This window comes from Prionailurus viverrinus, chromosome B3 (assembly GCF_022837055.1).
Source record: "Prionailurus viverrinus isolate Anna chromosome B3, UM_Priviv_1.0, whole genome shotgun sequence".
NCBI classification, from domain to species: Eukaryota; Metazoa; Chordata; class Mammalia; order Carnivora; family Felidae; genus Prionailurus; species Prionailurus viverrinus.
In genome coordinates this window covers 45706901-45721400 of record NC_062566.1, presented here as the reverse complement: position 1 = coordinate 45721400, position 14500 = coordinate 45706901, and the positions used below count along the sequence as shown (strand labels likewise).

General features: G+C 35.2%; 1 protein-coding gene across 1 annotated transcript in view; it reads left to right on the top strand.

Annotated features, from left to right (window-relative positions):
- UNC13C (unc-13 homolog C) overlaps nucleotides 1-14500 on the top strand; it is a 606187-nt gene that overhangs the window by 140126 nt on the left and 451561 nt on the right. Inside the window, exons 7-8 of the mRNA XM_047864534.1 lie at nucleotides 4094-4116; nucleotides 4691-4755. Coding sequence (XP_047720490.1) covers nucleotides 4094-4116; nucleotides 4691-4755 — 88 coding nt within the window. The remainder of the gene's footprint in view (nucleotides 1-4093; nucleotides 4117-4690; nucleotides 4756-14500) is intronic.

Below are 14500 nucleotides of genomic sequence, written 5' to 3'. Positions count from 1 at the left end.
TGATAGCTGTAACAATTGTATTTCCAAAGAAGTCTACATTCTGAGGTACTGTGGGTTAGGACCTTAACAATGAATTTGGGGGTGGGGGCATAATCCATAACAAAAATAATTTCTTGAGCATCAACTTAAAAAAAAGTTCTCTTCAAAACAGAGTCTACTGTTAGACATCACTAAAATTTTTCTAAAAATTCTATTAGTTTTCACTATCATCAACCATGCATCACTATTAGATTAATGACCATCAACCATCTTTGGTATTATTTTTAATACCATTAAAATATTCTGATCTTTAGTAATTTTATAATCTGAAGCATAGTTTTAATAAGTTTATCATTGTTCATGCATTCTACTTTGTGAATCATCCAGTCACATTCGTGACCAGTTTGGAGGGATATTAGGCTCAAATTTTTAGAGACCTGTAAGAGTTCTTTATATTCTGAACATACTAACATGTGTTTTTAGTAAATACATTTCATTTTCTTTTTGGTTTTATTTTTTTTAATGTTTATTTTGAAGAGAGCATGCAAGCACTAGCAGGGCGGGGCAGAGACAGAGGTGGAGAGAATACCAAGCAGGCTCCACACTCAGCATAGAGCCCCAAGTGGGGTTTGATCTCACGAACCATGAGATCATGACTGGAGCCAAAATCAAGATCCAGTCAGATGCTTAACTGACCAAGCCACCCAGGAAACCCTCTTTTTGTTTTTATATACAAAAATACTAAATAGGCATAACAAAGCCTCTAACTGTAAATGTATCTTCTCATTCCTAGGGTTAGTTAATATTCTTTTCCAGTTTTACTTATTTACTTATTTAATACATCTGTAACTTCATGGGCTATGTGTAAGATAAGGATATAAATAAATAATACAGATATTTGACCTATGTTCTAAGTGTAATTTATTGACCAGTATGTCTCTTTGCCTTTGATAACAATCCATCCTTCCTTATTTGTTGAACTCTTAGGTACAAGGGTTTGTTACTTAGCTAATTTTGTTGAACTTCTTCATCTATTTTGCCAGGACAATAATGCTTTAATTAGTATAGATCTTTAATATTCTTACAGATTTTCCTCTTAATTCTCCTTTTAAAAAGTCTTATGTATTTTGACTTATTAATCCAGTTATACTTGAAATACTTTTTTTTTGGGGGGGGAGAGTGTGCACACACATGTGTGCCAATGAGTGGGGTGAGAGGCAGAGGGAAATAGAGAATTTTAAGCAGGCTCCATGCTCCCTGAGCCAAAATCAAGAGTCAGACACTTAACCAAGTCACTTAGGCACCCCCGTACTCGAAATATTAATTCTATAACAACTTGCTGTTAGGATTTTAACTATAATATATTATAAATCTGTTATAAAGGAATTTATCTTTTCTCTATCCAGGAAGATGAAATAAATTTTATTTGGAGTTTTAGGTACTTCCATAATGTATTGTAGTTTTTTTAAGGTTGTTCGCTCATTGCTCAGCAAACATTTATTGGTGTCTACTATACTTCAGAAAATAGTAGAAACTAGAAACAGAAGGTTAAAAATAGATAAAATCAAGGAACTTGTATCTAGTAGAATTGCTGATAAGGAAACTGACAAAAGATAAGGGTTAGCCAGGAGGAGTGCAGCATGCAGTGCTCATTCACACAGCCATGGATCCTTGATATGTTACAATTTTCCAGGAGAGAGTGTTAAGCTTTAAGTGAGTTTTGGAGGCTGACAGACAGCTAGGTGAAGGGGAGCACCTGTCTTAAGGGAAGGAAATGGAACATACAAAGGCACACGGATTTAAAAGAGCATGGCATAAAGATGAAGTGACAGGAATTTAATTGTGGCCAAAGTGCAGTATGTGAATGAGGACTCATGAGCCTGCAGTAGATGCATATCTGTTTTCTCTGGTTTGGGCATTGTGTAACATTGGTGGGTTTAATGAGGGAAGGGAAGTGATGTGATTTTATCTGTATTGAGAAAGATTTCAAAGGGGATAGTATGGCAGGTGGACAAGAAAGGAGTAGGAGTGAGCAAAAAAGGTTTGTTGATAATTAATAAAAATATGTATTCAATGAAGGAATGAATGTAACACTGAAGAATGAATGAAAAAGTTGAAATGTATTAGATTTAACAGATGAAGAATAATTGATGACTCTAATATTACCATGACTCAGTAGAATGGTTGATGTACAAGTCCGTTATTAATAGGAGACAATGTCAAAGTTATGAGTATTTGAAATCAGATCTCATGTCATTATTTATCAAACTAATTACTGGGAGTTTGTAGAAAATAACTTATTTTTGTTTACGTGTTGGTTAAATGTTCACTTTGCTACCCGTTTTAGTTTGCTACCTGTTTGTTTCACTTTGCTACCTGTTAATAGTTTTCCAGGTGATTTGTCTTTTGGGTTTAAAATTATAATGCCTGAAAGTAACAACTTTGTGTCCTGCCTTATAACATTTACATTGTTTAATTTTGCTTAAATTGGTCTGCTTTTAATATATTGATCAGAATTTTAAGAAATAAGTTAAAATGATGGTTGTGGACATTTTTCTTTTTCTTTTAATGATAATGGGAATGACCTAATATTTCACACTTAAGATTATGTCTCTGGAAATGAATTTTTTTAACATATTAAATTCAAATAAGATTCATTCCAATATGATTTATGTTTAAAATTTTTGAAATTTTATGACAGAACTTTTTGGTACTTATTGAAATGTAGATGTATATTTTCTGACCAGTTGATATCTCATATTAAATTAGTTATTCTATGATTTAAAATTATGCTTGTGACAATTTCCATGGATATGATATATTATTTTTACTTAATGCTGAATTTTCTATATTGTACGCAGTATCTTAAAATGTTGATGGCTATTCATAAGATGGGTTTTTTACTACTTGTGCTGTTATCTTGTTTTGTATTCAAAGATCTAACTCTGAGGTTTGTGAAATATCTAAGATACTGCACACAAATAGTTACAATAATTAAGCATACGTAATTAGTCAAGGAAACAAATGCATTTCAGATTTTTATCAATAAAAGTTGTCAATGAGCTACATGACCTAGATAAATCTTTATATTGCTGGGGTTCATCCATAAAAATGAAAGGTTTTGACTACATGAACCCCAAGGACATTCTAGCTCTAGATTTCTGCCAACTTGTATTTGTTGAGAAGTTCTTGCTTCATGCTAATAAGCAAAAATTAATTAATAAGTTTAAGAGCAATATTACTGTGTGAGATAGAAATGGACCATGCCATGATGACCCTGGCAGATTCAGACTTGAGTTAAAAACAGAAAGAGTCCATTGTTCGTCTCCTTGGGCCCAAGAGGAATGCTGACCCTTCGATGTCTCTTAAATTGCACTGGAGAACTGTGGCCCATCCACCCCTCTGTTTTGTTCAATTTACCTGGAACATGGGATTTAAAGGGCAGCAGATAGGGGGTCAGGAGCCCTCGATTTGTGTCCCACTTCTGCCATTGATTCGCTTTGTGATCTTAATCATGTCAGTTAACTGCTTTGGGCATCAGTTCTTTTATTTGCAAAGTGGAGTATATCTTTTATTTGCAAAGTGGAGTATATCTGTTAACTCTTGAGCTCTATGACAAGCCATAAATAATAATCCCTTACTAAGACCTAATTAATTTATGTAGTCAACTGAGGTTGACATTCACATATTTTGATCTCAATTGATTGAACATTATTTGTAGGCCAATAGGCAAAGTAATTCATGACTTTTTGCAGAGTTGGGTCTAGACTCTAGACTCCAGAGAACTTGGTAGTTTGCCCAATGTGCTTAGTAAGTGGCAGAGCACTTCTGAAGACTTCTGATTCAACAGCGTTCTTTTCTCTATATGACACATTGTCTCATTAAATCCTGTAATCACTCTTCGATACTTTTCAAGCATTCGGGCACATTTTTCAGCTCTTTCAAATAAGAGGACAAACTATCCTTTTTCCCTCCGGGTTCAGCCTTGCAATTCTGTTTTGTTTATGGCTTTAAACAATGTAAAATAGTAACACTTTGTTCATGTATATGTTTAAATGATTTCTTAAAGTACTCTGTCTAACATTTATTCCTTCTTTTCCTGATTCTCTTTCAGATAGCAGTTCTGTGGATGAAAAGGTTTTAAATCATACTTTTTCTTCTCTCCGGAGGGATCTTGTCTTTTGTACATGTTTGTTTGTGACATATTAGACCTATTTTGGTTCCTCTGTTTTAGTTGTGAAATGTGCATGTTATCCCAGCTTTCCATCCTTTGGTTGTCCTTTAAGTGTGCCCCCAATATGTTGCATTTATGAAGAGGTTACACCTTGCCAGCTGCGCTTACTTAGCTTATACTTGCCAACCTAGGGGTCTGCTACGGTCAAACTCAGCATCTGTTCTCAAGTCTGGCTAATCATGATCTCCCTGACTGATTCATGTTCACTGCACATAGCAAGTTTTAAGGGCAAAGAGTATTAGTAATATGTTTTCCTGGACTGTGCCAGTGCTTTTGTTGAAATGCTGACAGCTAATTTCAAAACCTCCACTCACAAAAACATAGTAGCTTTGACTTGGAGCTGACCCTGCTTAGCATCTGTCATACTAGGTGTTACATGTCTAGTGCAGTTGACGCGTGTCCCAAATTCATGTGTGTGCAGCTATAGTATGCTAAATGTTTCTTTCTCTTTTGTGTTTCTCTTGTTTTTCATTTAAGGCTCGAATAGTAAGTGGCAATGATTTGGAGGCTGCCAAATTCTCTGGACTCCAGGCGATTGGTGGGTGAGTGCATTCATAATCTTCTTAATTTATTCCATTTATCAATGGTACTTGGCTGTGCTCTTGCCATAAGCATATTGAATGCAGGCTGTTGCATGATGGTATAATTAACTAGCTTTACTCTTGTTTTCTTATCTCACAAAAAGGTAGATTTTATAGTTTGTTTTTAATGGGTAGATGTGTGTGCATATATGTAATTATACTTAAATGTGTCTATATATAAAGAAGGTCAAAATGACCCAAATGGATTAGCTATTAGTGTTAGCACTCTATACACAAATATAAACACATAATTTTATGTAAATGAGTTTATAGTAATACAATTAAGACTATATTTTGATCTTCTTGTTTGCAGTTAATGAAATGTGCATGAATATGTCAATAACTAGATGAATGTAAACTTTATTACTTTTTGTAGTTACTTTATGGTTGGATGGAAATATTTAAGATTTAATCACAAAATAATGTATGCATTGTATTTTGCATGTAAAATACTCAAAAAACAAAGGATCTTCTTTAATGCCTATAGCTACACATTGTTATCAGTTTGGCACGTAGGTTTACAGGCCTTTTTCTGATGCTTGCATACATGTTTATGTTCCTATAGAATAAGTAAGTTTGTGTATCTCTGTACATGCAACATAAACTAAGCCATTCTACATAGAAATAAACACTAATTTAGTCATGACATTTTATCAAGTATTGTTACAATTCTTTCCTATATAATGACTGATCTGATCCTTAAGATGGCCCTGTGAGGTAAGTACTAAGTTGACCATCATACAGATTAGGGAATTGTTGTATGAAACAATTGTAAAAATCGTTTCCCTCCATACAGCTACTGAGCGGCAAAATGAGTGTCCAAACCCAGCTAGTCTAGTTTTAGAATCTGTGACCTTATTTAATAGGCTATTCTGCCTCTGCAACTTGGGGTTCTTCCCCCTGCTCTTCTCTTTTCCATATAAAAGCATGTCTTGGAAAACTTTCCACTTCATTATTCCTAAGTGATGCAAATATTTCAAAATATTACTAGACTATTTATTCATCTTCTGTTAATAGATTTTCAAGAATATTTCTAGGTTCCAGTATTGCAAATGATACAACAACAAATACATTAGATTTTTAAGTGAAATTATCGAACAAAGCTTATGCACAGTATAGACATATAGAAAGATAGATTCATTTTAAAAGTTTTGACCTTTGAACATATGTGTGTATGTGTGAACATATGTGTGTGCCCCATGGGGCACCTGGGTGGCTCAGTTAAGTGTCCTACTCTTGATTTCAGCTCAGGTCATGATCCCAGGGTTGTGGAATTGAGCCCCATCAGGCTCTGTGCTGACAGTGTAGAGCATGCTTGGGATTCTTTCCCTCCATCTCTCTCTGCCCCTCCCCTGCACTTACTCATTCTGTCTCTCTCTTTCTTTCTTTCTCTCTAAATTAATAGTAAAGAATACACGAACATATGTATATGTGATAGAAATATAAGCAAATTTTAGATACATGTATTAAGGTTTTTCAGGCAAAGAAATAGTTTTATGGTTAGGTTTCATAATACTTTCATTCTTTAAGTATATCCACATGTTACTTGATTTAAATTAAACATGTAAAATTAAAAATTTTAAATATGGAGCTCCTGAAAAATAACATATATCACATATAGTTGAATTTTTTTTCAAAAGTCTGATGTTTGTCAAATAATAAGTCACATCTTAATTACTTAATTTTATGTGTATAAACTCTTCAATGTTCTTTAAATATGTGAAGAACTACTCACATCCCTATTGCAATGTCACAATGGCTTAAATGTATTAGGAAACCAGCTGCAATGAAAGATCACTATGGATGATTCTTAGAAAATTTAAGTAATAAATGGATGACTTTCTCTCCCATACCCCACACATATGGACTCTTTAAGTTTATTAGAAAGTGATAACTTGACAAAATGAAAGTTTATCTTAGAAAATAATTAAGATGAATTCCAATTCGATTACAAAATCATGTATATCATGATCTTGGAGACTTATCCGACTATTTGATCTAGAGTTTCTGTAACTCCTTCTTGCTTGTGGCATCCAATACTTGATAACATCTTGCTTTCCTAACTCATTGCTGAATATGGAGTTTTATCAATGTCAAAGCAACAGTTAAACTAAACCCTTGTTCTAAGTGTAAGCTGTGTAAATGGTTACCTAAAACAGATTATCTTGGCATTTTGAATTCCCTTCCATTTCATTTTTCCAGAAATTTCTTTTCAAAGAGTTCCCAAAGGATTTTAGTGGTATGATGATAAGGGAAAGGGGTGATAATTTTCAGTAATCAAGAGAATCTGCCATTATCTGAATGCTTATTTCCTCTTGAAGAACCCAAAGAGTACATTTGAGTATGGCCTTCAATGACAATCTCTTTTAACAGGATTTACTTATTTTACTTATTCTATAAATATTTTAAAATACACTTTTTGTAGAATGAAACATTACTACAATTATTATAAATATTACAACTTCTTTTGTCCTGGAAAACAGATGAGAGCTAACTTTCAGAATGGAGTCCCTGCTTCATGATAATTCTCCATCCCTCACTCTTGTACTTTCAACATTCCTAACCAGTTTAGAGCCAAACCACATTGATCCTTCCCTCCCCTTTCTCAGGTGCTAATGAAGGAATGATGTATGCACTGAAACCAGATTATTGTTAACCTGCTGCTCTGATCTCTGCTTATCTCTCTGTACATCTCATGTCAATTTTCCTAGAAAATACATGGCAAACTTGACTCCATTTTACCTATCTTAGTCAAAATAAAATATAGACAGGCTCTGGCAAGAGAGAGAGAGAGAGAGAGAGAGAGAGAGAGAGAGAGAGAGAGAGAGAGAGAAACGATCTAGAAGAAAGGAAAAGAGAAATCTGGAAAAATGCATGTTTCGGTGATGGTGTTAAATTTAACAGTTTACTTATCTCGGTGATTTTAAAAGAATTAGTTAACTTTTTTCATATATGTACACTAAGAGTCATACTAGAAGCACACCTGAAGATGTTAGAAGTACAAGAGCTTTTAGGGGGAGAAACACCTCCCAGTTAAAGTGGAGAGACAGCAAGAGTAGATGAAAAAAGCCTTTGGACCATGACATGGGCCTGACTTCTGTGAGAGGAGATGGGGAAGGAATAACTGGGCATAAAAATCTTTAAACTGACAAATGAGGCTACAAAAAAAGTGCCAGACCAATAGGGAGTCTGAGATAAAAGATACACTGTTAGAAGAGTCCCACGTTGTACATAATGTGACCCATGTGCAGACTTATTATCTCCACCATGTCCAGTCATTGGTTTGTATCAGCTTGGTGAGTGTGGCCTTGGGATGAATGCTTTAGTGGATTCTGGAAGTGTGGTGGCTGAAGGTGGTCATCCAACTACACTTTTCTCAGAAGATCTACCCTGAGGAATTTTGTGTGACTCATGTCCATGGCTACTCAGCTTTGATAAGTCATATTGATGAAAGTACTTTAATAAATGATAGTGAATGAAATCAAACAAGTACCTTCTCCAAATATAAATCACTTTTTAAAATTAGAATTATACTCCTTTGGTTTTATGGTTGCATAAAACTTAAGTTCACCGTTCACTGGACTTTGGTAGTCACGGTTACATTGTTTGCAAGATGAGCATTGCAAAGCTTTTATATATTATCTTTTTAGTCTTAAGGTACTAAACTGTCTGCACCAGAGTCCATAAAACAGTGGTGAGAATGAGGGGAAAGACAGTTTGGGAGGGGAGATTCTGATCTTCTTTGTTTGTTTTCTTCTCTAGTTATCCAAATTTTCTGCAGGATAGCTCTCATGAAAGTTCCTCAAAAGTTTGTAAAGGACGGTTTATTCCCTGTTATGGTTCTGAACCACACTATAGCTACCTTTCCAAACTCTAGGAATCTGGTGATGACTTGGAAACCACTACCAGGATTATTGAAACTTGGCAGGAAATAGTTGATCTTGAGAGAGGTGAGAAGAAGAGATTGTTGAAATGTAGGATACTAAGAGATGGCCAAATAGAAAAAGACAAACTTCCATTTTGACCTCACTCTCCAAGAGGTACAATTGAAGAAAAAAAGTTGTATGTGTATTTGTGTGTGTGTGTGTGGGGGGGGGTACATGTGCATGTATAACAATACTTGCTGAGATTTTGAAGGTAGTTCAATTATTGCCATGAATGCATAATGTGGTGAGTATGCGCAAGCAATTATCAGCCAATGTTCTGAATAATTTCTTTGCTTTTAAACTTACCTTGATTAAAATAGTGATTTGTTATTGTTAAAAAATCTGACATGAGTTAGGTTGTACAATATGTGGAAACAGTTGGTTTAATATACTCTTGATATTTGTCATAATTCTGACATTGCTTTTGTATTTCTCCCTAAAGTTGGAGAGGCCATATGCTGTCCTCATGAACTATTTCCCACTCCTAGTCTTGACCTTCATGTTTGGTCAGTGCCTAAAATTATTTAAGACAGAAGCTAAGGTTGTTCTTAGTCTCTAGAGGCTCTTAATTCATTTTTTCTAATAGGAGAAGTCTCCTCTTGGGTGGCTGAGAATTTGTTTGATTTATTTCCCATCTAGTCTATAACTGAGATTTGCCCTTATTTCCTCAGTTAACTTCCTTATTTTGCAAAGAAAGGCTCACAAATTCTCCTAAACCTAGAAAATTTCTGTTTCTATTTCTATAATCCCTTCCTTGGGTCAGTGGTTCATGCTACACAAATATTCTTGCCTGCTTTGAACCGTGTTTGCAAAGTATTAAGAAAATGACAGGCTCCACATAAGTTTGGTTCAATAACAGTGGCAGGTTACTCTTTGCAGGGAAATGGGAGCCTTTGTCTTTCTTTTATTCTGCAGTTAGTTGTTTTTATGTAAGAGTTCCTTTCCCTCCAAGGGCATCAGTGCAGAAGGAGTTCACTATAGATTTAGGTAAAAATAAATTTGGATTAGAGCATATTAATTGTTATAAGAGCTATCAGATGCAGTCAGGTCTGCATTCTTAATTCATTATTGAATAGCAATTCGAATCATCATGCTCATAATTTTTGCAACTTTTAAATTCATATTGCCATTAATCTAGTTTTGATCCTCAATACCTTTTACCTAGGTGAATACAAACTGATCTTCCTTCATTAATTGCTCTACATTAAGTTAAATCTATACACTGTTAAAGGTTAATCTTCTTAAAGCACAGTCCTTTCTACTTAAATATGTTTAATGGCTCCTTATTTCTGCAGTGTAGAGTATGGATCTTTCTACATGGCTTTGAATATCTTGATTTCTATTTCTTCTTGATTTCTATTTCTTTATAATAAGGAATTCTTAGTCTCCCTTTTTTGTTCCTATTTGTGTCACTCCCATGGTACATAAGAATTTAATTTCATAAATTAACAAAACATGTATCTTTCAATCTTATTTTAAACTCTTTAAAGACATAGAGTTGGTGTTTTTCACTTAGGTTTTCCTCCCTAAAGCTTATGATAGTGCCTTGCCCATATGAGGACCTCACTCATAAATTAATATTGTTTTAGATTGTCAGTTTCTTCAATAAGTTGGTTAGAATTCTTTCATAAAAGATTCCAGGTCTGCTGCATTTTAGGAAAAAAAATTCTAAAACAATCATGGATTCATGATGAGACATATGTGAAAAGTAGTGGGAGTATTAAAAACAGCTGGATCCACCCCCCCCCCCCCCACCAACTCAGTGTTTCTAAATCCCTACAGGCAAAACAAAATCAAGGATCTTTTCTCACACTAGATTTAACCCCAATTGATCAGAGGCCAATTTGCTTTTGATCTTAAATCCTTGTTTCTCTACTTGGGAGAAACATGTGAAGGTTGTGTTGAATGAATCCATAAAATATTACTCTATTCATGCTTAGATATAAAATTTACCCTTTTATTCTCGCATCTGAAAAACCTAGCACTTTAGAATACCCTAGATAAAAATTCACAGTGTATTAAAATTTCCCTTTAATCAGTTCCATTATTACTTCAAGAAAGACACCTTTTGTAATTAATAATTGAATGACCCTTTTCACCTTGCTCTTTATAAAAGTAATAAAAGGAGTTGTCTTGCTTAATCCATTAAAGGTTGAATAAAACCTGGCATCTTTTAGCTGATGTCAGATGCACTCAAGTCACAGGATAGTTATGTCAGCCAGAAAAGAATCTACTGTGAGGCTAGGGCAAGTCTCAGCCCTTTCATAGACCCTTGATGGTACCAGACCCACTAGACCTCAGCACTCTGCCTACAGTCCTCCTGAAAACACTTTATATCTTTTAATACAAAGGGTTGGCCTAGATAAAGAACCTCTTAATTGAGAAAGGTGGCAGCAATAGGGCCACCAACTTTTGAAAACTCTTGTGTTAAGAACTGATTGCTAAGCTGGCATTGGCTTCCTATGCCGTCTTCTCCCTCTGCTTCTCTCCCAAATTCCTTATCTAATTTTGGCCCACTACCAGCAATAAGTTCTCTAGTTCAGGGTCAGCTGCATGCTTCCAGGAATGCTTCCTGTAAATTACTCAGGAAGCATCTTTTCTGTTGATATTTTATCCATTTAGAAAATCATGTGGTCAATAGACTACATTTTGACACCAGCCACAGAAACCAGGTGCTAGGCTGACTCTTTCAATGTGTAGACCTATGAGACCCCAGGACCACAACGAAGGACCCTTTGGAAACCATGGAACACATACCTGGACATGGGATCTATGGATCTACAATCTAAATCAGTCATTTTCTTTAGGAATATTGGTTTTCCTACACAGTAGCAGAGAATTTGTAGTACTCAATGAAAGGATTAAGAAAATGAAGCTGTTAAGCTCAAACAACTAATAGCTTATAGTTGACAGAGTTAGAAATTGACAGCTTTTTCATCATCTCCTATTCAGGCCTGAGTTTGTGCCTTAACATTCTATCTTACTAGTAATAGAGCGCAAAACAGAAAGGACATTTGAGTATTAGACACAGTCAATCCAGGGATACTGTATAAGACCCCCTACTCCCAATCCCCAATGAGATTGTTGAACAGATTCTTCCATCTTTACACACCTACAAGAAACCTGATTTGTATCATCATAGAAGCCTTTTATGTCCTTAAATGGATTTACATAAAAAAATTTTTCCAAATCCATTTTTACTTTCACTATTTAATATTTAAGAATAATAACAATAATAAAAGAATACCTCAGGATCATCCTCAGTTACAGACAAGGACAACCACAAATTTTACTCATTGTATAAGTCCCCCTTATTCTTTAAAATTTTTTAATGCTTTTAATTTATTTTTGAGAGAGAGAGAGAGAGAATGAGCAGGGGATGGGCAGAGAAAAAGGGAGACAGAGGACCTGAAGCAGACTCCTCACTGGCAGCAGAGAACCCGACATGGAGCTCAGACACATGAATCCTGAGATGAACCTGAGCTGAATTCCGATGCTTAATCAACTGAGCCACCCAGGTGCCACAAGGCTATTCTTACCCTTAAAGATAGGTGTATGTTTTAGATTTAGAGTACACATATGACCCCTCTTGTGTATCAACCCAAGATACAGATAATGTCTTCATTTCAGAGAAGGAAACCACAGCCACCATGAACTCTGACAACTTTTCTTTAGCTAGTTCATTGCACTGGAGCCTTATGTAGTTGTGCACAGCCCTGGTTGGCTTCTCAGAAATGGCCTGATTTTCCTTTTATCTTTAAGTGACCGCCAGTTGAAAATACACCCAACAAGGAGTCTGTGCCTTTCCTTAGTTTCTGAGATCACGAACTTCATAGTATTTGAGATGCACTTTAAAGGAATCCCAAATTGAGTGATAGAAGTTGTGTTCTACTCCCAGCTCCTGAGGCCACATGTTTGCTCTGCTGGAACAATTAAGGCATCCAACATAAGCTTAGATATGGTGCTACTTCTGTCTTCTCATCTTCGCGATTCTTATCAAAGATTTCTGTCACTATTCTGAGCTGCACCTCGAAAAAACATGTCTCAAGCCATTGTTTGCCATACTTTCTTTGGATTCTAAACATCATGTGAGGATCCTTCAATGTAATGTAGCAGCTACTGAGGACAGTCCAGTCTCAGAAAAATAAAATTCCTTGTTAAACTAGAGGAGAGCAAATTTGTTGGGGGGAAAGGAAGGCTTTGTAGCAGCACATTTTTCTGAAGCCTTCTGTGTTCAATTTGTTTATTGAACATTTACATGTTATTAATTTACTGTTCTTTAAAACAAATCTTTAATTATGACTTCAAAGTCTCTGGCTTGGCTTAAGTTTGTTAGAAAACCAATAAATCTTTAGGGATACACCATACAGAACCAACTTTAATTCTTGAATGCCTTCCAGATATTTTATGTGTTTGAGGAGTAGCAAATTAAAATCATGGAGATCCTTTATAAAGATAATATTCAAGTAGTCAGTCTTAAAAGAGTGCCAGTTCAGTAACTATGGAAAATATCTGTTATATTGAGAATAGTCCCTTGTGTTAGAAAATCACCATTTTTAGTAAAAAAAAAAAAATGAAAATAACCCTACTAGATGAGATGAAAATTATAATGAACATCATGGTTCCTAAACCTGCTGGTTCTTTCAAAAATGTAATTTATATGGCTATTGAGTGTATCTAACATATATAAAGCACCTTAGGAAAAGAGAAGCACTGAGCTTGATTATTGTATTTCCCAATAAAGAATATATTGAGTATGTTTTTACTTAATTCATTTACTTTTGATAAATGATCATGACTCAGGTCATGATCTCATGGTTCGTGAGTTTGAGCTCTGTGTCGGGCTCAGTGCTGACAGCTTGGAGCCTGGAGCCTGCTTTGGATTCTCTCTCTCTCTCTCTCTCTCTCTCTCTCTCTCTCTCTCTTCCCCTCCCCGACGTGTGTGCTCTCGCTTGCTCGCTCTCTCTGTATCTCTCGCTCTCGCTCTCTCCAAAATAAACAAACATTAAAAAATTACAAAGAAAAAATAATAAGTTTGTTTAATCTACAATGCTTTATTAAATAATAGCTTGCTGTCAGAACCATGCCATAATGCTCAGTTACTGTTTTTCAGTCTCCTTAGTTATTTTTTTTTAATGTTTATTTTTGAGAGAGAGCGAGTGAGTGCTGGCACAAGCAGGGGAAGGTCAGAGAGTCAGGGAGATACAGAATCTGAAGCAGGCTCTAGGTTCCAAGCTGTCAACACAGAGCCCGGCTGAGATCATGACCTGAGTTGAAGTCGCATGCTTAACCGATTGAGCCTCTCAGGCAAATCATAGTTTTCCTTAGCATTTAGAAACAGTACAAAGTAGAGAGATAAAAAGAAACATTGTCGATGTTATTTAAAAAATAGGATACTATCTTAAATTCAAAATGATTATAAAAACATAATAAATAATGCCTTTTGAAATGTTACAATGTAACAGGCCTGCATCTAAGGTTTCTTGTGCATTACCTCCTGTAATACTTATCACAACCTTGTAAACTAAATGTTACAGTTGTTCCATTTTTCATGCATCCTAAATGATGAGGCTTAGAGACATTGACATATGGTGAAAGTCCGTCAGTAACTAAGTTTTAGAGCTGAGGGTTGAACTGTGTCTATCTACTTGGCTCCATAGCCTGGATGCTTCACCATTTGGCCAAATTGATGTAATTTGCAAATAAATTATGCTTGTTTCTGGTTTAGTTCTTTGGAATAACATATTTTGTTTTCAATTCAATGTGTCATTATGTATTGG